At 33.7% G+C, this 22,196-nt stretch overlaps 2 protein-coding genes and 1 long non-coding RNA gene across 6 annotated transcripts; 2 read left to right on the top strand and 1 right to left on the bottom strand.

Moving 5' to 3' along the window:
- Positions 1 to 486: 486 nt before the first annotated feature.
- LOC7484871 (ubiquitin-conjugating enzyme E2 27) lies at positions 487 to 3,371 on the top strand. Its single transcript, XM_002318724.4, has 5 exons — positions 487 to 878; positions 1,473 to 1,521; positions 2,428 to 2,587; positions 2,789 to 2,878; positions 3,052 to 3,371. The coding sequence occupies exons 1-5, from the start codon at positions 701 to 703 to the stop codon at positions 3,157 to 3,159; spliced, it is 585 nt and encodes a 194-aa protein (XP_002318760.2). The 5' UTR covers positions 487 to 700; the 3' UTR covers positions 3,160 to 3,371.
- On the bottom strand, positions 3,330 to 9,011 carry LOC112323497 (uncharacterized). Of its 4 annotated transcripts, none has more exons than XR_002976930.2 (3): positions 3,906 to 8,829; positions 3,664 to 3,796; positions 3,330 to 3,450 (listed from the first exon to the last, which is right to left on the bottom strand). It is a non-coding gene; the product is annotated as an uncharacterized LOC112323497 (long non-coding RNA). The 4 variants fall into 4 exon arrangements; XR_002976929.2 differs by having other exon boundaries at positions 3,353 to 3,455; XR_008056969.1 differs by lacking the exon at positions 3,330 to 3,450 and having other exon boundaries at positions 3,495 to 3,796; positions 3,881 to 9,011.
- A 7,532-nt stretch (positions 9,012 to 16,543) lies between these two features.
- LOC7454586 (probable serine/threonine-protein kinase At1g54610) lies at positions 16,544 to 21,030 on the top strand. Its single transcript, XM_024582342.2, has 7 exons — positions 16,544 to 17,180; positions 17,272 to 17,556; positions 18,241 to 18,558; positions 19,204 to 19,431; positions 19,658 to 19,758; positions 19,860 to 19,983; positions 20,459 to 21,030. The coding sequence occupies exons 1-7, from the start codon at positions 16,809 to 16,811 to the stop codon at positions 20,807 to 20,809; spliced, it is 1,779 nt and encodes a 592-aa protein (XP_024438110.1). The 5' UTR covers positions 16,544 to 16,808; the 3' UTR covers positions 20,810 to 21,030.
- Positions 21,031 to 22,196: the final 1,166 nt, after the last annotated feature.

The following is a 22,196-nucleotide window of genomic DNA, read 5'->3' as shown; positions in this document are numbered from 1 at the left end:
TAAACTTGTTAGATTTAAATCCCGAGTTATATATTATATTGGATGAGTTATTCATGTTGGTTCAATAATCAATATCATTTCATTTGATTTTTTAAAAAAAATTTGAATCAAATTTTAACTAAACCATGATTGATTTTAAATTATATCAAATTTAAATTAATTATTTTTTAACATTTTATTTATTTTTGTGTTTCAAAAATACTTTTAAAAAAAATATTTTTTTTTCTTTACTTCAAATTAATATTTTTTTTAATACATTTATATCATTTTTATAGACTGGTATTAAAAATATTTTTTTAAAAAAATATTATTTTAATATAATTTTAAATAAAAATATTTAAAAAATAACCACAATTATAATTACACACCCACACGTGTTATTATATTAGAAAGTTAGGAACTGTAAATCACAGCTGATAATACACGGGACGACCAAAAAAAAAAAAACCGAAACGGAAAGGTCAACTTACTAATTAAACAACAGACAAAGACACTACCATATCACTTCACTACCCCTTTCTCTTTACTTATCTTTCCGGCCTGCTCTCTCCAAAGCGGCTGTACGAGGCATAGAAGGGGAGGCATCATCCATCCATCCATCAGAGAAATAAAGAGAGGGAAAGAAAGCAGTGGTGTTTTTTTTCTTTTATATTTATCCATTTTCTCTTCTCTTATTGTTAGGGTTTTGTGTTTGAAAACAATGATCGACTTTGCTCGTGTTCAAAAGGAGCTGCAAGAATGCAGCAGAGACATGGAGGCTTCTGGCATCAAAGTGGCACCTAAATCTGACAATCTTGCTCGATTAACCGGAACTATTCCTGGTCCTATCAGCTCTCCTTATGAAGGTGGCACTTTTCAAATTGATATCACTCTCCCAGGTAACATACTTGAAACAAACACTAGCATACAAGGAGTTTCAGTTTTTGTTTATGTCTTAGAGATACTTTACAGCTGAATTTTGATGGGGTGTCTTTTTTTTTTAAAAAAAAAAACAATCGAGCTGCATTTGAGTGCTTGCTTATTGGATGAAAAAGAAAGTTGGGAAAGAAAAAGAAACATACTTGAAGATTGAAATTGAAAATCTTGCCCAGTCGTTTTAGTTGCTGTAAGAGTAATTTTATAAGGCTAGTTAGGGTATTTAAATGTGTATCAAGTGTTGTTAATTTGGAGGAAAAGGAGGAATTATGATGTGGGTTTTGGGGGTTTGAAGTGAGTGTGTGTTTTTACCGTGTATTTGATTTGGTTTATTCTTTGGCAATCTGTTGAATTTCCAATGCCAGTGCTCTGTCGCAGGATGTTTGTTTGGCGGTTAAAAAAGTTGATATGAAGGAAATGGGCTATCGCGTTCATTGTGTCATATTATTACTACTAGCTATAGTTGCTTGACAGGGTGTTTGTGTTAGCTATATTTGAAGTGGAGGATATAGAGACATTTATTGACCTGCATTTGTAATGTTTTGTTCTTTTTGTAGATGGATACCCCTTTGAGCCTCCAAAAATGCAGTTTGCAACAAAAGTCTGGTAGGGCGAAGTTGGAGTAAGCTGTTTTTATTTCCGCAGCTTTTTTAAGAATTATGGTAGTGTGTTATTTACAGTTGTGCTATGAATGGTGGTCTTAAGAACGTAATATGAGACATTGTATGATTGTAGTAGGGCTGTTGTGCTGTTGAAAACTAGATTTTTATGGCTTATATTTCAATTGGCTGAACGGAAGTGGAGAACGATAGTGATTCTTTTAAATCAAATGGACTGGATAATTGTATCACCTTTTAATATAAATTGCTGAAGGGAATATCTGCCTATCATGTATCTGTTGGCTTCAAAAGGTTCCGTTGGTTGTTGATTGATATGATTTATAAATGCTGTAGAACTCGTTATAGTTTTTTGTTTGGGCATATATATATATATTGGCTCGTGTTACTTCAAATCCCAGCTCTTCCCGCTTCTCATGGAATTAGCTTCTGTCTTCATTTTCTTTCTCTTCATTTTTTTTTTGATGTTTTCATTTTCCATCATATCTTTCAAAAAGCTACACTTAGTACCATTGATCACCTTAAAGCAAGGATTCAACTAGTTTTGTTCATTCCATGCTCTTAAATTATAGGTGATTTACAGTCGATTGGCTAACATTCATTTTTTTTTCATTAAATGTTACATGGCCTTGTGGAAAACTCATTTGAACCAGGGTTTTAATTGCCAGTATTTAGGTGGACATGCTAGGGACGAATCCGGATGTTGCATTTGGGAGGGCAAGGTTTTATAATTTTGAATTTGGAGGGGCCATTCTGTAGAACTTAATTAAAATTATATGCAACAATTTGAGGGGGGGTATTGAGAATTTTAAAATTATTTGCATAACTTTTCTCCAGTCGGCATTTGAGCTGATGGTACTTCCATTATCATTTATGATGTCATTACCTGCTGAAGGCACCCTAATATTAGCAGCCAAAGTGGGGCAATCTGCCTGGACATTTTGAAGGACCAGTGGAGCCCAGCACTCACCCTAAAGACAGCACTTCTTTCTGTCCAAGCATTGCTCTCTGCTCCTGAACCTGACGATCCTCAAGATGCTGTTGTAGCACAACAGGTCTGGTTCGCTGCCATTCTTTGCCTCAATGTCACTGGTTCTGTATTATATATCTCTTTTGAGTTTGGTTTATTTGCTTGTTGGAATACAATATCTCAGAGGTTATTAGATTTTTGCTATTTCTTACAATCTTTTCATTAGATTTTCTATTCTAGTTAATTTTTTTTTCTCATATTCAACTTGGTGTTGTGGATATTGCAGTATCTTAGAGACCATCAGACCTTTGTTGGCACAGCTCGCTACTGGACAGAAACTTTTGCCAAGACCTCATCGCTTGGGGTTGAGGAAAAGGTAACTTGTTTTATTCTATATGCTCATCTCGTTGATTCTATAATTTTCTCAAAATTTTCACAGCAGGTAGCACTTTCTAACATATCAATTTTTCTTTTGTATTAGAAACAACATATATATGTCTGTTAATACATCTGTAATGCCTTTTTTTAACCTAATATTGATTGGCGCAGGTTCAAAAACTTGTGGAGATGGGTTTCCCTGAAGCTCTGGCGAGAAGTGCACTAGAATCTGTTGGTGGTGATGAAAACTCGGCTCTTGAAAAGCTTTGTTCTGGTTAAGGAGGGGATGAAACTGACAAAACTGAATAATTATATCCTCGTATAGTTTTACTTAACAAGTCCTTTTCTTTGGGCTACTTTGCCTGCTTTCTTTACTGTCCCTTTTACTGAGTGAATCTGCCTTCGACTTTCATCATATGGACGGAGTTCCTGAGAAAAACTGTATTGATTGCTGTTTAATCTATGGAGAAATCTTGGCTTGTACACTTTTACACGGGAAACTATTACCTGGTGCCTCTTTTTTATCTTCTGGTTCTAAGATAAGCAATTACTTGACATACACAGTTCCTGCTGCTCTGGGAAAAAAAAACATGGTTAAAAACAACTGTGTACCATGTTGTAATGGCAAAACACAAGCCTCCTCTCACATGCTAATGCTGTGATGACATTTAAAAGAGTTTTGACAATGAAATCCGTACAAAGTCACTCTTATTGATATCTTTTCTATGGAGCAAATGCTCGAAAACTTGGCTAAAATCATATCTAGACTAGCAAGAAACTAACCTTCAACGTAAATCTTTGCAAGAAAGGAGCCAGCAGAACAGAGAAGGCTGTGGGAATAACATATATTAACCTTAATTTCCGTGTGCGTTACACCGCTTAGCTCAGGAATGTGAAGATCAAGCACCTGAGCTTGCTGAATTAAAGGCACTCAATATTAGTAAGCAACACTAATAAAGAAAAACATAATGAATAGAAAACAATGTAGAAGAACAGTCACATGCAGGAGTGCTGTCCAGGCTCACCTGAAGAGTTTGTGGCTGTCAAAGTTAACTTGACAGCTGACGTATCTCAGATACACTGTAGTCACAAAAACGAATCCCAAGAGATACTTCGTTAACACTGGGAGGTTTTAGAAAAAAACCACTCTCTACTTTTGGCCCACTGATCTTTACAAATATGGTGAGATTCACCGCCAGATATCTCAAGAACCTCCAAATTACAGCAATCCCTTGTTTTCAACTCCTCCAACTTGAGCAGAACAGACTAGTCATTTCTTCTCTCTTCGTTCTTTTGTGCGCATTCGTTGTAAACTTGTGCTTCGCTTAATTGGGACAGAGATTTAGGTGGAGTTTATAATAATGAATAGAATAGTGGGAACGAAAATGAAAGTTTTTTTTTTTTTTTTGGGTAGTTATTTGGTTGGAAGTAAAGAAATGAAAATCATTATTAACATGAATTTTTTAAAAATTATATTATTGTTGTTGTTATTACTATTACATCATCACCTTTTCTTTTATTGTCATCGCAATGAAATCATCTTATAATTATTATTTTTATTTAAAAAACAAGATAATAAGAATTTAGATTTTATTACGATTTCTTGTTATTATTTCAAAAACAATATTATAATTAAAATATCATTTTAATTTCTCTATTTTTTTCATTACAATTCCTCCATTATAGTTCCAAAACATTCATAGTCTTTCCTTTTATAAGAATATAGGAAGGACGAGCACAACTCTTAGATATTTTAAAACAAGTTCTTGCATAATTGTAGAGCGTTCTCCCACCTGAACATTTATACGAGGATGTTGTTATCATGAATTAAAATTTTAAAGTTGAAATATTGGCTAAATTCTTAAAGAATTTTATAAATTTGGTGTAAATTCCAAAAAATGTGAAGAAAAATCAACAAATGTATTTTTCTAAAAACCATGCTAAAAAATCTCTCATTTCTATCAAGATCGGACTATATACAACAAGCGAAAAATATTTTTTTATTTTAATTTTTTTATAGAGCCATGTTTTGCAAAATCATATTTTTGTTCAAAATAAATTATCAAAACACGCCTAAGGAAGTGTTTGTCAAATAAGCCATTAAGCCAAAATTTTTTTATCAAAATAGTGGCAAACCAAACAAAACCTTAAGCATTTGACCCGATTTTTAACTAGACCGAGTAAACCAAAAACATTGGTTCAACCATGAATCGAACAAAAAACCAAGGTTTCACCTAATGATGATATACGAACTTGTAAAAACCAAAATCAAATCAAAATAAAATCTACAATTAACACTCAAGACAATATTCTTTGGATAAACATGAAGAAAATCTAACATACATTGTCAAGCCCAGAAATAAATTTTAGGCCTCTAGACCAAGCTTTCTTAACCCCAACAAGCCATATTATTATAAACAAACATGTTTGAATAGCTAACAAATAGCCTCGAATCATCAAGATCATGTATAAGATTTCAACTTTCAAAACTGCAATCCTATTATCAGCCAATAAAAACATCAAAACTTAATCCAAAACTGACTCTTTAAACACCTGAGACCTTAACTAAACTCAAGAATCAAGAACATGCATTATCAACCTAACAAAAAGCCATCAAACACCTACTGCTACCTTTTTCAGATTCCAAAACTACCATTTGTCATCAAAATCAAACACAAACACCTATTAAACATCCCAACAACATTTACAACAACTTCAAAATAAGATTAATCAATCAAAACAACATTTTCATTCATTAACCCATATAAATGTTAAAACACAAAATAATACCAAAAATATTCAAAAACAACGTTAAACATTGAAAAAGTATGAATGGGCAGACCACATGGACTCTACTCTTGAGTTTTTACATGGTTATACCTTCTACAAGCTTGCTGGCTATAGGCTGATACTTCCCTTATCTTTTCTTTCCTTCTTTCCTTTTCACTTTTTATTTTTTTCAAAGCTTGCATGACCTTCTATGTTAGGTCTTTGAACCCTCACACTAGGATCCTTTGTAACAAAGTATATCCTCACTTTTCTCTCTTCTCTCTCTGTTTTTTTTTTAATTTCTAGGAGTATTTATAGGGTTTTTCTAAGTTTTTTTTATGGATTCTCTCAACGATTGATCAAATCTCAATCATTTGATTAAGATGAGAGAGCCATAGAGAAATGTTAATAACTGGAACCTTTGTCCTTCAATGGTTTTTTGGGGATGATGGTTTTACCTAAGTGGTTTTCTCTTTCTTGGAGATAAAAACATACATTTCTCACCTTCTGATCTTGGATGAAAGATTTATAGCCCTTGATAAGAACCTTTTGGGAGTTTTTAAGTGTGAACACGTGAAAATGTTAGGTGGTTTTACACAAATGAGTATCTCAATCAAGATTGATTGAGTTTTCCACTTTTGAGGCTTTGCTAAAAAAACTCTAATGTAAACATCATCGGAGACCCCCTGAACTTGGTAGAGGAGTTGTACGCCTTTCTTTTGGATCTATCATTGCTCCATTTAGAGGTCTGTAACTCCATATTTATTTGTTTAAAAGTGCTAACTCAATCAACCTAAAATTTGAAAATGCAGTGATGGCTTATTAGAGACAAGATGTTAGAGACTTTGATGGAAGAATTAGGATATAAACGTCCAATTTCATGAAAATAGGGCTATAGAAGGGATGCTTTTCTTCCATTTATAAAAAAACCTCATGTCATTTGGAGGTTTAGAACTTCATAACGAGCTCTTGGAAGGTGTCAACTCGATCATTCACAACTGTCAAGGAAAGTGATGAACAGTGGTTGAACGACACGTCGTCTAGGTTTAACCCCTAGAAATTAGAGTTTTTAATTTGGGATCTAATAGATTTTATTTTAGTACCTGCTCTTCCAATTGCTTTTAATTGCACCTGTAATTGCCTCACAAACTTTTAATTTCATGCAATTTCACTCTTGTCAAACTCAATCATCAGCCCTAAAGTTTAATGTCATTTTCATCTTGGTTTTTGGTTTCTGATTTGTGCATTTGGATCCTTAATTGACCATCAAACTTTTAATTTTCTTTAACTTGACCCCTGATTTGGTCAATTTCAGCTCTTGAAGTCTTGCGTCTTTTATGATTTGATCCTTGGTTTTAAATTTCTTTTATCAAATCTCTAATTAGCTATCAAACTTTTATTTTTTTCATAATTAAACCCACTAATTTGACCAATTAAACTTTTCAAAGGTCAATTTCAGTCCCCAAACTTCAATTTCTTCCAATTGACTCCAAAAAACTGATTTTCCTTTCAATTAAATCTTCAATAAAATTAATTAAGCCTTTCAAAATCCTTATTAAGACCTTACTCATCCAAATTTGTATTTATTTACCCCAAATAAAAATATTATCATCGAATGAGTCTTTTATCAATCAGAATTGGGCCATCAATTTTGTCAATCTTATACATTATGGTCCTCCTACTTTTCCATTTATCATTTTGGTCATTCACCACCAATTTTGACAATCTTTTAGGCTTTCTTCATGTGTATCCTCTTGTATTTTTGGATTTTCTTTTTTTTTTATTTTCTTGATTTTTTTATGGGGTAAAAAATGGGTAACATTATAGACTACCTAAAAAAAACATAGTTTAACTAAAAAATTCAAGACAATTTTTTTAAAAAAATATTTAGACAATAACATATTGAATCGACCTGAGTTAACCTATGTTAACATGTAGAAACTGTGACTCAGGTCATGAGACTATAATAACCTCATAGAAAGAAAATAAAAATAAAAACATATTGAAGCCCAATTCTCAACCAACCTAATTTTGAAGAATAAAATTAAAAATAAATAATTAAAAAAAACCCGAGTTAACTTGCCAACTTGGATTATAAGACCATGACCCAATAGAAAACAAATCAAAATAAATCATGAAACTCAATTTCTAATCATTCCAACATCAAATGATGAAATTGAAAAACAAATCATTTAAAAAGGATAGAAACAAACCCAAGTTAACCCAATTTAACCAGCCAAACCCTTGACTTGGATCATGCATGAGACTGAGATAATCTCATAGAAAGCAAACAAAAATAAATTATGAAGGTTAATTTTCAATTAACTCAAACAATAAATGATAAAATCAAAAAACAATCAATTACAAAAAGAAATTCGTTAATCAATTTCAAATCCATACTATCTATTATTCCATTTCTCTTTTTTTTAAAAAAAAAAACTACACTGTCGATCTAATCAATATTTGTACCAATTAATTAAAACCCATATGTGAAACATTGGCATGGTGATAGCATTGTAAATTTCTAAACAAGGAATTCGTTCATTCATCAACCAAAAAAAAAAAAATATTACAGTGGCGCCGCCTTCATTTTATTAAATTAATGCACAGTGACACGTTTATATGGTTGAACTTAGTTGCAAGTTACACTTGGAATGGCGATAAAGATAATTCAATAAACACTCAGAGCTTCTGCAGAAGCATAATTATTTACCTATAATTAAGATCGTGGAGAAGACAATTCAAGTGCAGTGATAAATAGTGACTCTTCTTGCATGAGGTGGATGGCAAACAATCAACAGCATCATTGCCAAGACAAGAGCTAGCACAAACCCTAATAGCTTCGTATCATCATCATTTGAATCTGAGCAGCAGTACCCCATCTTTACACCTTCAACCTCGATCCAATTCTGTATCACTTTTTCCTCAAGATGCCAAGAACGCTCTGAGGGGATATGGAGCTAGCCAAGTGCGTGGTGATCGTGCAAGAATAAATCGAAGGTTCGAGGCAATGACTCCAATCCACACGATGCAAAAGCAAGGGCATGTGTTGGCTGGCTCCAATAGCTGGCTCTCTCGCTTCCAATTATTTGGTTTTGGATGCTTGTGAGCAACCCTTTTGGTCTTTGTCTTAACCCTCATCTTTTCAGGACGACTGGGATTGTCTACCAAACATGGGGTTGCCGTTCCACACATATATAATTAAGTAGTTTTTTATTTTTTTTCTGTATTTTAATTTACCTGTTCTCTACCACAGAAAGATATTAACCCTTCCTTGTAGAAGTGTGAGGTCCATTGCCCTACTCATGGGGATCATTGATGCAAGCACAGAAGCATATAATGCAGGGCCATTCAATTCAACTCTCAATAAAAAATATCAGAATTAATAATTGAAAGATCAAGTAAAGGAAGGAAGTAATCAGAAGCATGGAATTTATATTATAAAAATAGCCTAGAGATCATCGAAATAAATTAAGATTAAGACTATGGCTACCACTGCCTATGTCCTTGTCAGGAAAAAAAAGATAAAAGAAAAGACATTGCATTAGGTTAATCCTCTATCATCAAATTAAAGAAATTCCATGGGATTGAGGTGAACTAGAATGTTAATTAGGAGGTAGTTTGGGAATGCGCGCGGTTTGTACTGTAATTTGAATTTTTTTTATTTTTTTATATTAAATTAATATTTTTTTAGTATTTTTTTTTTGTTTTTGATTGTTATTAATAAAAAAAATTAAATAAATTATTTTAATACAATTTCAAATAAAAAATATTTTAAAATATACTTTATATACACGGAAATTTCAAATACTATTTAAGACCAAAAGGTTGAAGCATAATAGGTGAGTTGCACGATTTGCGTGCAGTAGTATTTAAGAGTTATTAATTACGATTTTTATAATTTTTATTTTTTTAGAAAATATTTTTTACTTATTTCTTTCCAATACGTTTTTTATTTAAATTATTTATGTCATAAATTGTTTCTGAAATATAATTTTTCTGGATTTATGACTTAAGTTATTAAAATTTAAAACACGACTGTTCATAAATCATGTCAAGTAGATTTTAAATTTATGGGGAAAAGAAGAGCAAATTCCCTTCACTTTCACTAATTCATTTATTATTGAATTTTAATTTTCAGCCACTTTTTGATTGGTACATTAATTAATTAACACTTTAGTTTGGTATACTTTCTTTTCAGAAATTGATGTAACATTTTCGTTTTTTCATGTTCTACGACAACTGTGTCAAACATCTGTCGTGTTTTGTACTCATTTTTTTTAGAATTTTTTTTAAACCATAATTTATTGAATAAAATTAAAAATGTGTATGGGTATATTGATTTGAACGATATTAAATTCGAGATCCACAAAACAGATGCTAAAGAAGAAAGAATAAAATGGTGTCTGATGCGCTGATCTTATAACTTCATGGTAAAATGAGGTTTACTCTTCAGCTCTACGCAGTGTTGCCTAGCTTAGCGTGCTTTTCTTTGTTTTAGGAAGAATCTTCCTTAATTTTCCATGATGTTGAAGTTTTGGAGAAGCAAAGAAGTTCGAGACGAGCGTAATTAGAGCCCTATATACGTCCATATACTCTCTCTGCCATAAAGCTGCAGAAACCGTGAGAAAGCTGGAGGGTTTCGGCAGCAGACTCTCCCTGATGCTTGCTGGGCTGATTTCTTTTCCGGTGATCTTCCTTCTTGGATTTCCAAGTAGTGTATGTGTACTGGTGCTGATCTTTATCTGTGCTTGCTGGGGCATTTGGATGTCAAGGATTGCGTTTATGCTGGTGAATTATCATTTCTCTTTTGGTGTACATGGGCGACTTGTTGGTTCAAATTAATCCTGATAAATCTTGGTAGTCGTGGAGCTTTGATGGATTATTTTATTATGCTATCAGAATTAGCTCAATTTATCTTTATATTTGAGGTCTATTATCTAATAATTGTTTCAAATTTGTTCCTAGATATACATTATATTTTGTTAAATATTCTCAATGAAATTGATCAAAACGCCCTTATACAACAACCTAATTTGTTAAAAAATATATATATAACGACGAATTTAGAGGTTGGCCTAGGTTATAGAATATAAGAATATACCGGAAGTAATTAAATTAGAGTTGTAGAATGTAAGATAAAGCCTTGCTAAAATATAATAAGTTCAGCTAATAATTTTCTTATGATTGCTCGCTCTCTCATTCTGAATAATGAGGATGATGAGATTTACATCCAAAACATTAGACCCAAGACATAAAATACGAGACAAAACCTAGGCCTAAAACACAAAATACAAAGCATGACCCGAGCATAAAACCAAGGGCTAGGGTGTGCGCTCGAACTCATAAAGCCCAAACGTTATAACTTCATTTTAAACATGGTCACACTGTATGACCCAGCTCATCATCAGACCCAGGAGGATGACACAATTCTCGAAAACCTCAATTGGGGTGCCACAATCTCTAAGAAACCTAGCTAACCCAACTGCCCAGTAAGTCATTGGTCTTTGTAATGGGTTCGGGGTCTTCACCGAGCTTGATGAAGCCACGCACCCAGGCACACATATCCCAAAGACTGGACAGAAGATGTCCAGCCCCAAATATATCCACTAAGCCTTAAATAATTCATCACACATATTAAAAAATAATATAAATTATATTTTAAAAACTCACTTGATAGTTTAAGATTTTACATTTGATTGATTTTTTGACATGATATCATTACTTTGATGTTCAAACGGTCACGAGTTTGAATATCACAATTCTTATTTATTTGATAAAAATTAAATACAAGATAGTGTGAGCATGTGCAAGTTTCAAGCCCAAATAGCTTTCACTTGAGATGGTATGCTAAAGAATAATATAAATAATATTTTAAGACCTCATTTAATAATTTAAACTTTCAAGTTGAATTAATTATTTAACAATCATGTCAGTATCTAGTGGATCATTCGCATGATGATTTCATTTCTTTTTAATTGTGCACCATCAACCGTTAAGGTCCTTAACCAAGGGCGGATGTACATGCAAGGCTAGAGTGGGCTATAGCCCATGTCAAAATTTCATTAATATTTTTTATTATATTAATATTATATTAGTTTAAGTTACATTTAATTAAATTAACTTAAGAAAAAAAATGCTTTGTCTATAAAATTAGTCACTTTCTTTAATTAAAATCTTTATTTTTTAGAGTTAAGAGAGTCGAAGTTAAAAATTGTATCCTCCTTATGCTAGATTACTTATTGTTTCTCTACATAATCAACTCATAAAATTTAACAAAAACAACATACCTTTTCCTTTTTCATTTATTATATGGTACTATCCATCACACAACTTCAACACAATCTTATCTCAACTACTAAAACATTGATTCAAACTTTAAGAGATGTCGGATTTGATATTCTCCTTACACATGTACAATCTATTTGCACATAATATGAGATTGGCGTACCTCAAATAAATACTTCATATAAAAAGCTAAAAATCAACAATAGATTTTCAATTGGAAGAGTTGAATTCTAAATTGAATGATGGGACAATGAAATCTTTTGTACTTAGCTCTGCTTTGGAATCTAAGGACAACTTTAAATCATTTAAAGTTGATACTATCTGCAAGCTTGTTGATAATTTTTATCATGAAGGTTTCAATGAATAAGAGATGCATTATTTAAGATCTCAACTGGAGTATTATCAGATTGATGTGATTCATTATGATTATGAGAACTTCCAAAATGTCTATCATTTTTTAATTATGTCGAGGATTAATCAAAACAAATAAATCGCAACACAATCATTTAATTAATAGGTTAATTCGTCTTATTTTGACTTTGCATGTTTTCACTGTCAGCAAATAATGAGCACTTTCAACTATAAAATATGTTAAAAATATGTTTCATAATAAAATGAAAATGGAGTTCTTAACATATTTTATGATGATTTACATTGAATGAGAGTTTGCTGAAGATATCAATTTAGATTTGATTATAGATGAATTTTATTTTATAAAATATCAAAAGATGTAATTTTAATATTGAATTTATTTTTACTTTCACATGTATTTTCAAATTTATTTTTTAATATTTTTAGTAATATATTTGGACTAAAATTTTATAATTAACTTCATAAATTTATATTCATGAGTTAATAATTAATCTTAAAAAAATTATGTATTTATTTAGTAGACTAGAACGAAAAAAATTCTTGGCTCCGTCATTGTCCTTCACCTAAATTGATTACTAATAGATCAAGAGTTCCAATCCTTTTTCCATTTTACTTTCATTTCTATACATGCATGCATTAATAATACTGAAAAACTTGATTGAAGGAGAAGGACTAGTAGAAGAAGAGAGACGTCAGGTCATGGAAGGAGGCCATTAAATAAGGGGAATTTAATCGCACTGGACTTGCAGATTCAACACGTTCAAACCATCGTGTTTTCATTTGTTCAAAGTTTTGAAACGTTGACTTGTGCTTGCTGTAGCTGCTTCCCCCAAAAACCAGACTCTCCTCGTCAACTTTGTTGTGGCTGCCATGAATCCTCAGGACATTCTTCGTTCTTATATTTCCTTCGAGGTCACTCTCATTCCTTGTAATCACGCCGACTAATTTGGCTAGTTTTACTTGGTCAATTCATCATTCTCCCATGGACTCCTGACTGTACAAATGTTTCTTTTATGAAGAGAGCTATCACTAGGCTCTCGTGCTATGCATAAAATACAGCTATGCCCTAATGGAAGCTTGCGAAGACAAGTCTTTAATTATAGCTTTCAACTTTAGCCTTAATCAGACCGTTAAGCATTAAATGCTTCGCAACCACTTTACCTGGACAGGACATTCGAATAATTAAACTGCCCGTAAGATTAAAGAAGGCTACATTCCTCGAGTAAATCTAAGCAAGGAATCAGTACTTCATCATAGCTCGGAAAAGAGGAAAAGAAAAGAAAAACACAAAATACAAAAGAAGAAGAATCAGTACTTCACCTGGTAGGTAATATTTCTCTGATTACACGTTAGAATAAACTAAGTCCCGTGGGAAAGGCACCGCAGCATAAGAGAGAAAATATTATTTAATAAAATAGCATAATGCCTTTCTTAAAAAAAAAAGAATTATTTGTTTTAGTTTGGGGTAAGATGTCTTTTTATAGGTCTCTTGATCATTATAAAAATGATTGTTGACAACCTTGTTTTTTCACTTTTTTTTTTTTATGGAAAAACATTATTGCCCCTAAAAAGAAATTGACTTTTAAAAGTAAAATTCCTTTAGTTGGTTTATACTTTTATATTGGCTTTTTTGTTATTACTAGAATGGAATGCACAATTTGATGTTTTTTTTTTTTTTTTTTTTTTAAAAATTTTAATGTTTTAATATATATATATATATATATATATATAAAAGTTGCATAGATGATGCGTGTGTTGTACACACCATTGAGTAAATCGCCCCGTCATATTCAAGTGACACGTGTAACAACTTATACTAGAATAAAACCGCTATCATTGATTTTTCTTACTTTTTTTATAAACATTATTGTCGTATGATCATCCTTATTTTTTACATTAGAACCAATTTGATTCGACCTGCAATGTAGCACGGACTACCAATTTTAGTTTTACTCGAGTCATATTTTTGTGTTTTTTTTCTCAATTGGATATTGTTTTCATTTTTTCTAATTTATTTTGATTTGTGTTCTACGAGGTTATTACGTTCTCGTGCCTTAGATTGTAGGTTTCACAAGTGAACTATGATTGATTCGGGTCAATCTAATATATAATCATCTTAATAACTTTCTTAAAAAATATATATGATCTGATATACCATCATCTCAATATTTTAATAATATTTCATCGGTATACATTATTTCCTTTACTTTTTGATGTATTTGTATTTTTTTAGGATTATAAGAAATAACCCAACCGGTTTTTTTTCAATTTTATTTTTTAATATTAGGTTTTTGTTAAATTTTATTCTTTAATGTTAGGTTAATTATAAATTGATTTTTGTGTTTTTCTTATCATATAATAAAATAAAAAACTAATTCAATCTAATAAAGTTCATAACTCGGGTTGTAGATTTGATGAATTTACTTATTAGCATTGACAATGCTATACGATAACATCTAATTTTTCTGATTCTTCGGTTTGATCTAAGATTTTTATTATTCATGGATGTTGAGAAGATACTTCCATTTAATACTTTAGGATAACATAGCTTTAAAGTTAGGAAAGACTCATGGATTATATTTTTGAGATTTAAATTACAAACACTAGCAAATAATTGTTGATATTGAAAAGTCAACAGTATATTAAATGCTAGCTACTGCAATAAATATAGTTCAATAGGTGTTTTGGAAACTTGGCAAAACCCTCATTATTACATCACCAAGGTTCATCTAAGATCTAGCAGAACAATTGTTGGCTTGGTTTTTCACATTTTACACCTTTCATTTTTTATTTTCATGAAATTCGAAATCTCATCGACAACTAGCTAGCAAGGAGGTGGATTATTCAATGCAATTTTAAAATATAAATAATTTTAAAAATAATAATTATTATAATATTAAACGGGCTAATAACCAACCCAATTAGAACTTGAGTTGATATTTGTTTTCAAAACGATGCTATTTTTTCAACCTAGTCAATCCCGGGAGTTGGGTTGGTTTTCGGTACTATGCTAGTACCTCTTATTCTATCATTTTTTATTAAAAAAACAAAGGAAGAATAAGGAGCCCAATAAAAAACAAAAAATCTGCTCCCTCTATATATTTCCTCAATAAATGCTAGCAAGACCATATAAATAGTGCACAGTACGGTAGGTAGAGGTGATTCCTCCCTTCTACTAGCTCGAATGAAGAACTTCAAGGTCCTTATGACATCAACACAAAAAAAGAAATTAGTGTGAAAGCTTCGAACCCAGTAAAATCTAGTTATGTGCAATCAAATTCACCTCAGGAGCTTAAATGTCCCAGCTGCCAGCTCAATTCAAGATCAACGCAGCAGGATTTAGCACCAATCCCCGTCAGGATCAGCTCTCTAGTTCACCTGTCTCTTTCTTTTTGTATTTTTTACAGGGATATACTGTACGTATTTTAACTAATCTCATTTATTTTAAAATTAATGATTATATAAGTTTTTAATGACCTGTAATTTTCAAAGAACAAATTTAAAATCTGACCAGTTAAATTATACTCAAGATCAAGATTAGCTGTCCTCTTTCTTGATTTCAAGAGTTATTATCGAATTTAATTTCACTTTATTAGAGAGGAAATGCATGCATGTCTAGATTCTCCTTTTCTTCTGCTGTGTTCATCTTTTTTAATGGACACGAACATTATTTTCCCACCAAGAGAAACCCACATGAATCCAATAAAATGGAACATCATTTATTCACTTTTCGGGGAGACCAACTGGTGCCTGAAGGCAGAAAGGTCCCATACTTTTATGCCCTTCAATCTTATTTTTTCACTCATTCATGTCCCTACCTTTTCAAATCCTGTGACGTAGAGCCCATAAACAAAACGCCACCCTCCTGGCTTCAGGCCCCCGAAAGCCACTTTCTATTATATCCCGACGTCACTACTTTTATTTTTTGTTTGAAAAACAGGTTAAAAAGTATCATTTTACATGTTTTTTTTCCCTTTATTTTAAAGTATCATTTTAAAAAATAAAAATTATTTCAAAAAAGAACCAATATCTGAAAAATAAATAAATAAATAGAACTAATTATAGAATTTAATTAAATAACTAAAATTACTAAAAGAAAACAAAAATCCTGTCCACCTTAACACTGACAATTGGCAACTCATTCGCTTCTCAGTGGCCTTCCTGTAAATATTTAAGACTCCATGTCTTAATTTTTAAATCTATTTCCCAGTATCTTCACTGTCTCTCCAAAAAAACATAAGCTTACCTTAACTTCTTCGCGAGCTTAAAATTTCTCCGCCTCTCTCTCTCTCTCTCTCTCTCTCTAAAAGTTTTCTCCGTTCACGTTCCGTTCTTTCTCCGTTAAGTAATCCAAATGGTGTTTTGTTTGCTTCTCATTTAGTAGTTTTCACTACGCTGTCGTTTCGAATGCTGGAATTTTAACAGAATCTCACCACTAGCGGTCTGCCGTTACCGGAAAACCACTCTGTTCCAATTCCTGATGTACATAACCTAAACCAATGGGCTGTGTTCTCGGAAAGTACACCGCCAGGCGTCGCCAGAGTCGTGGAGGATCCTCCGACCGTGGCCAGAGCTCCGATGAACAAACCGTCACCGTCACCGAAGCCGTTAACGCCGCAGTGAGGGTTAAGAGGGAGGAAACAGCAACGATAACTTCAACATCAACAACAACGCAGAGGCAGAAGGCAACAAGGGACACCGGCGATTTCCAGGTGGAGGATGTTCAGGGGGGGACGGAACGCCGGAGGCCACGCCCCGAAGCTAGTCTGAAGTGCCAGCAAGGGTGGCCGTCGTGGTTAATGGCGGTCGCCGGTGATGCCATCGGCGATTGGACACCTCGCCGAGCTAACACGTTTGAGAAACTTGATAAGGTAATTAAAGAAACCAAATCCCATGTTTAATTATTTTAATTGCATTTATTGAATTGTTAACAATTTTTTTGATCTTTTTTGAAAATTTTAGATTGGGCAAGGGACGTATAGCAATGTGTATAAAGCAAGGGATTTAATAACAGGAAAGATAGTGGCTTTAAAGAAAGTGAGGTTTGATAATTTAGAGCCAGAGAGTGTTAAATTTATGGCAAGAGAGATTCTTGTTTTAAGAAGATTAGATCATCCAAACGTGCTTAAGATTGAAGGTTTGGTTACGTCAAGAATGTCATGTAGTCTGTACTTGGTTTTTGAGTACATGGAACATGATCTTGCCGGGCTGGTGGCACGCCAAGGGGTCAAGTTCACTGAGCCTCAGGTACATTGTTAATTTAAGATTGTGATGGTTTGTGTGGTTTTTTCGATTTTTTTGTAGTTTGTTTTGTAATGTGAGAATTAAAGGGGTTTATGGGTGTAATTTTGGGTGGTTTGGTGTTGATGGATTTGGCTTTTGAGGCTATTGGAATGTTTTGGGATGTTTTTTTAGCTTTCGGGTGTGTTGTACATTTTTGATCTTGTATGCTTAACTAGTTGCTTTTGAGGCTGTGGATATGCTTGTCTTTTTTTTTTTTTTTCCTTTTAATCTGCTTGTGAGCTTTGATGTTACTTCAAGCCATCTCCAATGCTATGGGGTCCCATTACCTATTTGCATGTCTAACTTTGTTTATTTGTGATGTTATGGTGCATATAGCTTTCATACGATCAACATGATGTTTTGTATTATTTTGGGGCTTGAAGTTTCCTGGAAAGTGAAAACTTTACATCGCCGCATGAATGAATACAGAAACCCCCCTTCTCAATTGGCTTTTCATTTTTTGAGAGGACCGATCAACTTTTCGTCTTTAAAAGTGAACAAATGCAAAAAGAAATAACTCCCAAGATTTGCTACTTTTTGTGGCATTGGTTAATTTGATCGTTTAGCCACTCTGCTAACATCGAAATGCCAGCCCAATTGAGATGCTTTTAGCTGACTTGTACATTTCTTGATTTATTCCCTGTGCAGGTCAAGTGCTACATGACGCAGTTGTTATCTGGGCTTGAGCATTGCCACAACCATCGTGTTTTGCACCGGGATATCAAGGGTTCCAATCTGCTTATTAACAATGATGGAGTTCTAAAAATTGCTGATTTTGGACTGGCTACTTTCTATGATCCAGATCGCAAGGTTCCAATGACCAGTCGAGTTGTCACCCTCTGGTACCGCCCCCCTGAACTTCTTCTTGGGGCCACTAGTTATGGTGTTAGTGTTGACCTCTGGAGTGCTGGATGCATTTTGGCTGAGCTACTTGCTGGAAAGCCAATAATGCCTGGACGGACAGAGGTATTGTTTTTTCTTTTCTTTCTAGCATACTAGGTTTAAAGATTTGAATGCAAATTCATTTGTTTTGCTTGAATGATTAAGTTGTCACAGCTGGAATCTTCACACAATATTTTAGGTTTCTGCTAATGATTAGTGTAGATGTGCGTCTATTCCCTAATTAGTATGAGGTTGTGATGTCAAGTCATATGCTCAGACATGGGAGCCAGGTTTGAGATATAGGAATAGCAAGACAGGAGGAATAGCCCCTACCTTTGTTAATCATCTTGGGCTGTATAGTATTACAGAATACTATGGTCTACTGGATTTTGTTATGTAGATTTTGAACATTGTCAGGGAAATTGATAGCATCAAACCAAGTAATCTGATGCCCAGATAAATCTTCAGTCGTCTGAGCTCTCAACCATGGAAATGTTCTGTTATCAAGAAACGTCAGGCATAGTAGGTTAAATCAGTACACCTTCAATGATTATATCTTGCATTATTTTGGTTTTGGAGTTTGTACTGCTTTTAGTAGTTTGGCAGTATTATCGCAACCATTCCTCATTGTTTCTATAGATGATATTGTTGTGTTTGTTATTTTCTCTTTCAGCTGGCAGGTTCACTGTTCACAGTTGAGATTTACTTTTCACTTCTTTCCCTGCTTAGGTCGAACAACTACATAAGATATTTAAGCTATGTGGCTCTCCATCCGAGGAATATTGGAAGAAATCCAAATTGCCAAATGCTACACTTTTTAAACCACAGCAACCATACAAACGATGTATAGCAGAAACCTTCAAGGACTTCCCCGCTTCTTCTCTGCCTTTAATTGAAACTCTTCTTTCGATAGATCCTGATGATCGAGTCACTGCCACTGCAGCTCTAAATAGTGAAGTGAGTGATTTTAACATAATTATTTGCCAAGCTAGTATATATCTGTTTGAAGATGGCTTTATATTTTGAAAACTTTCAAATTAATATTTATTGTTTAACACAAGGACTTAGGTGATATATTTTTAGTACTTTTACTTCTCCATAAATTTTATTTTCCCAGAGCTTATTTCTGGATTGATATTATGCAATATAGAGTGTAATCTTGTCGTTTGTTTTCTTACTATAGTTCTTCACCACCGAACCTTATGCGTGTGAGCCGTCGAGTTTGCCTAAGTATCCGCCCAGTAAAGAATTGGATGTGAAGTTGAGAGATGAAGAAGCAAGAAGGTTAGTTTATTTGTCTTTATCGCCTACCATATTTGGTTTTGGACCAGTATTCCTGGCTATATGCTGAAAGATGATCTTTAATTATCTATTTTCCTTCTCAGGCAAAGGGGCCTTAGTGGAAAAGCTAATGCTGTTGATGGTGCCAGAAGAGTAAGAATACGTGATCGGCCTGGTCGGGCAATCCCAGCTCCAGAGGCCAATGCAGAGAATCCAGCAAACTTAGATGTATGTAAAAGACTTTCTCTTGTTACCTTTATAGTACCTGTTTCTTTATTTAGCTCCTTTTGCTGCAAGATGCAGAAACATAGCCACCCCTGAATCCGTCCATCTTTATACTAGTTGTTCATTCTGTCATTTCATTCTTGATGAGTTCCTAGGTATATATTTACTTGGCTGTGTCTTGTAGACTTTTTGCGCAAGTCTAATTTTGAGGTTGCTTTTGTGATATCTCTTCTTGATCTCTTTTAGTTACCACACTTTTCCTATCGTTAAAAAAACATGGTCAGTCACAGGTCCTTGTTATATGATGACATCCACTTTGTCCTAGGCATCTTAGGTCAGTTGTCAAATCAAGTGGTCAGAATTGTCAAATGGTTAGGTCCTGTACTTCATGATCTGCAGATGTCATTCGTTCTTTACCCTTCTTGGTTTTTCAAAGTAAAGTTTGACTTGAAACTCTCATCTGCTTGATTCTATCCAGAGATGGAGAGCCATGACACAAGCAAACGCTAAGAGCAAGAGTGAGAAATTCCCACCTCCTCATCAGGATGCAGCAGTTGGACATCCCATGGACGCATCACATAAAGGTGGCCCTGTTTCATTTGGTCCATCAGATTCTTCCTTTAGTTCATCGATATTCGATTCAAAATCATCATCTATTAAAAGTGCTGGAGCCATTGGAGGTCCTTCCAGGAGAATAAAAACCAATAAAGAAGACCTCCAGATGGCTCCATCTCGAAAATTTATCCGTCCGTTTAATCCATCATCAGTCGGGCTATCAATGAATCAGTTATTCAAGGGTAAATCGGAGGTTTTTGGCAATCGGAGGTAGCAACAATCATGGTGTGAAACTTTTCCTTTTGGGTTAGGTGTTTAGTTTTCATTTTGGTTCTTAAATGCCTCTTGTTTTTGTTTTACAATTATTGCTTCCATTTGTTGTACCTCTCATCATATAAAGTGCATAATCTACACAACAGAGGCCATGGCGAGCCAGTCTATAATCCACTCCACTCTTCTTGTACAGTTGTTGGAAGTGGACGTTTTCCAAGTTAAGATTAGAAGTGTTCTTCCTCATTCATCTCTATTAACTGTAAACCTTGATTCATTCATGGATATTCTGCGCGCCTTTGAACTTGATGATAGTGTTACTCGTCAAGTACGTTTTGCACTAGGAATTTATTCTTCCTTTAGGGCCTACCTAGGAGTTGGAAGCTTGGGCAAGCAGTGCTAATCGGTGAGGTCCAAGGTTGGTGCCAGCAATTTCTAGTCATCCCGCGTGGCCCTAGCTTGATAAGATTTTGTGTTTTGTTCATGAGGCGTAAAGTACGGTGGACTACTTGATGGGAATATTCTTTCCTTATTGCATGATAACTCAAGAAACTGATGTCACAGCGACCTGATTTTTGCTTTATCGGAGAAAGCTAAGAAAGAAATACCTGAAGATTTGAGATGATTAAAGAAATTGTTTTGGTACTGATTCGAGAAGGATTTTTATGAGAATTTTCTTGGTCAAGCTTTGAGTCGAAGTTGTTTGATTTAACTGAAAACCCAGTATGAGTCAAGCTTTGAATGGAGCTCCAAGTCTAACTGAAGCTGAGTTTAACAATTGTGCCCAAGAATAGATAGGGCATGGAGACTAGATAACCGACTCTTGCTGAATTTTGAGGTCTAGATATGTCGCTGAAGCACCTAGAAACAGGCTCAGAAATGTGCCCTACTGAGTTTATCAAGATGGCCCCCCTGCTGGAACTCATCGATGGAACGAACAGCGCAGGTTGTTTGAAGCCCAAAAGAATCTGCGTATTGCAGTCTGCATGGCTACAATGATACATTGAATTTAGGGTTTAATCTGACGCAACTGCCAAAGTTGTCTAAAATATAGTAGATGGAGCCATAAATTTCCTATCACAAAGAAATTAATGGACTCGAAGACTCGTCGTGACTGCAAAATTGAGAGAGAAAAATCCAGAAAATGAATCTAAGGGCTTGCTAACACCCTTCCTAGCGTAATCAAGCCTCTTCTTTATGATTATAAGAAGGCAAGCAACTTATTTTTTTAGGGTATGTTTGGAAATGCGGTGTAGATCATGTTTTCTTAAATTTTAATTTTTTTACTTAAAATAATTTTTTTATGTTTTCAAATCGTCTTGATGTGCTGATATCAAAAATAATTTTTTAAAAATAAAAAAAACTTTATTTTGATGCATTTCTAAGCGAAA

Source organism: Populus trichocarpa, chromosome 12 (assembly GCF_000002775.5).
Source record: "Populus trichocarpa isolate Nisqually-1 chromosome 12, P.trichocarpa_v4.1, whole genome shotgun sequence".
NCBI lineage: Eukaryota > Viridiplantae > Streptophyta > Magnoliopsida > Malpighiales > Salicaceae > Populus > Populus trichocarpa.
This window is presented reverse-complemented; position numbering and strand designations above follow the sequence as displayed.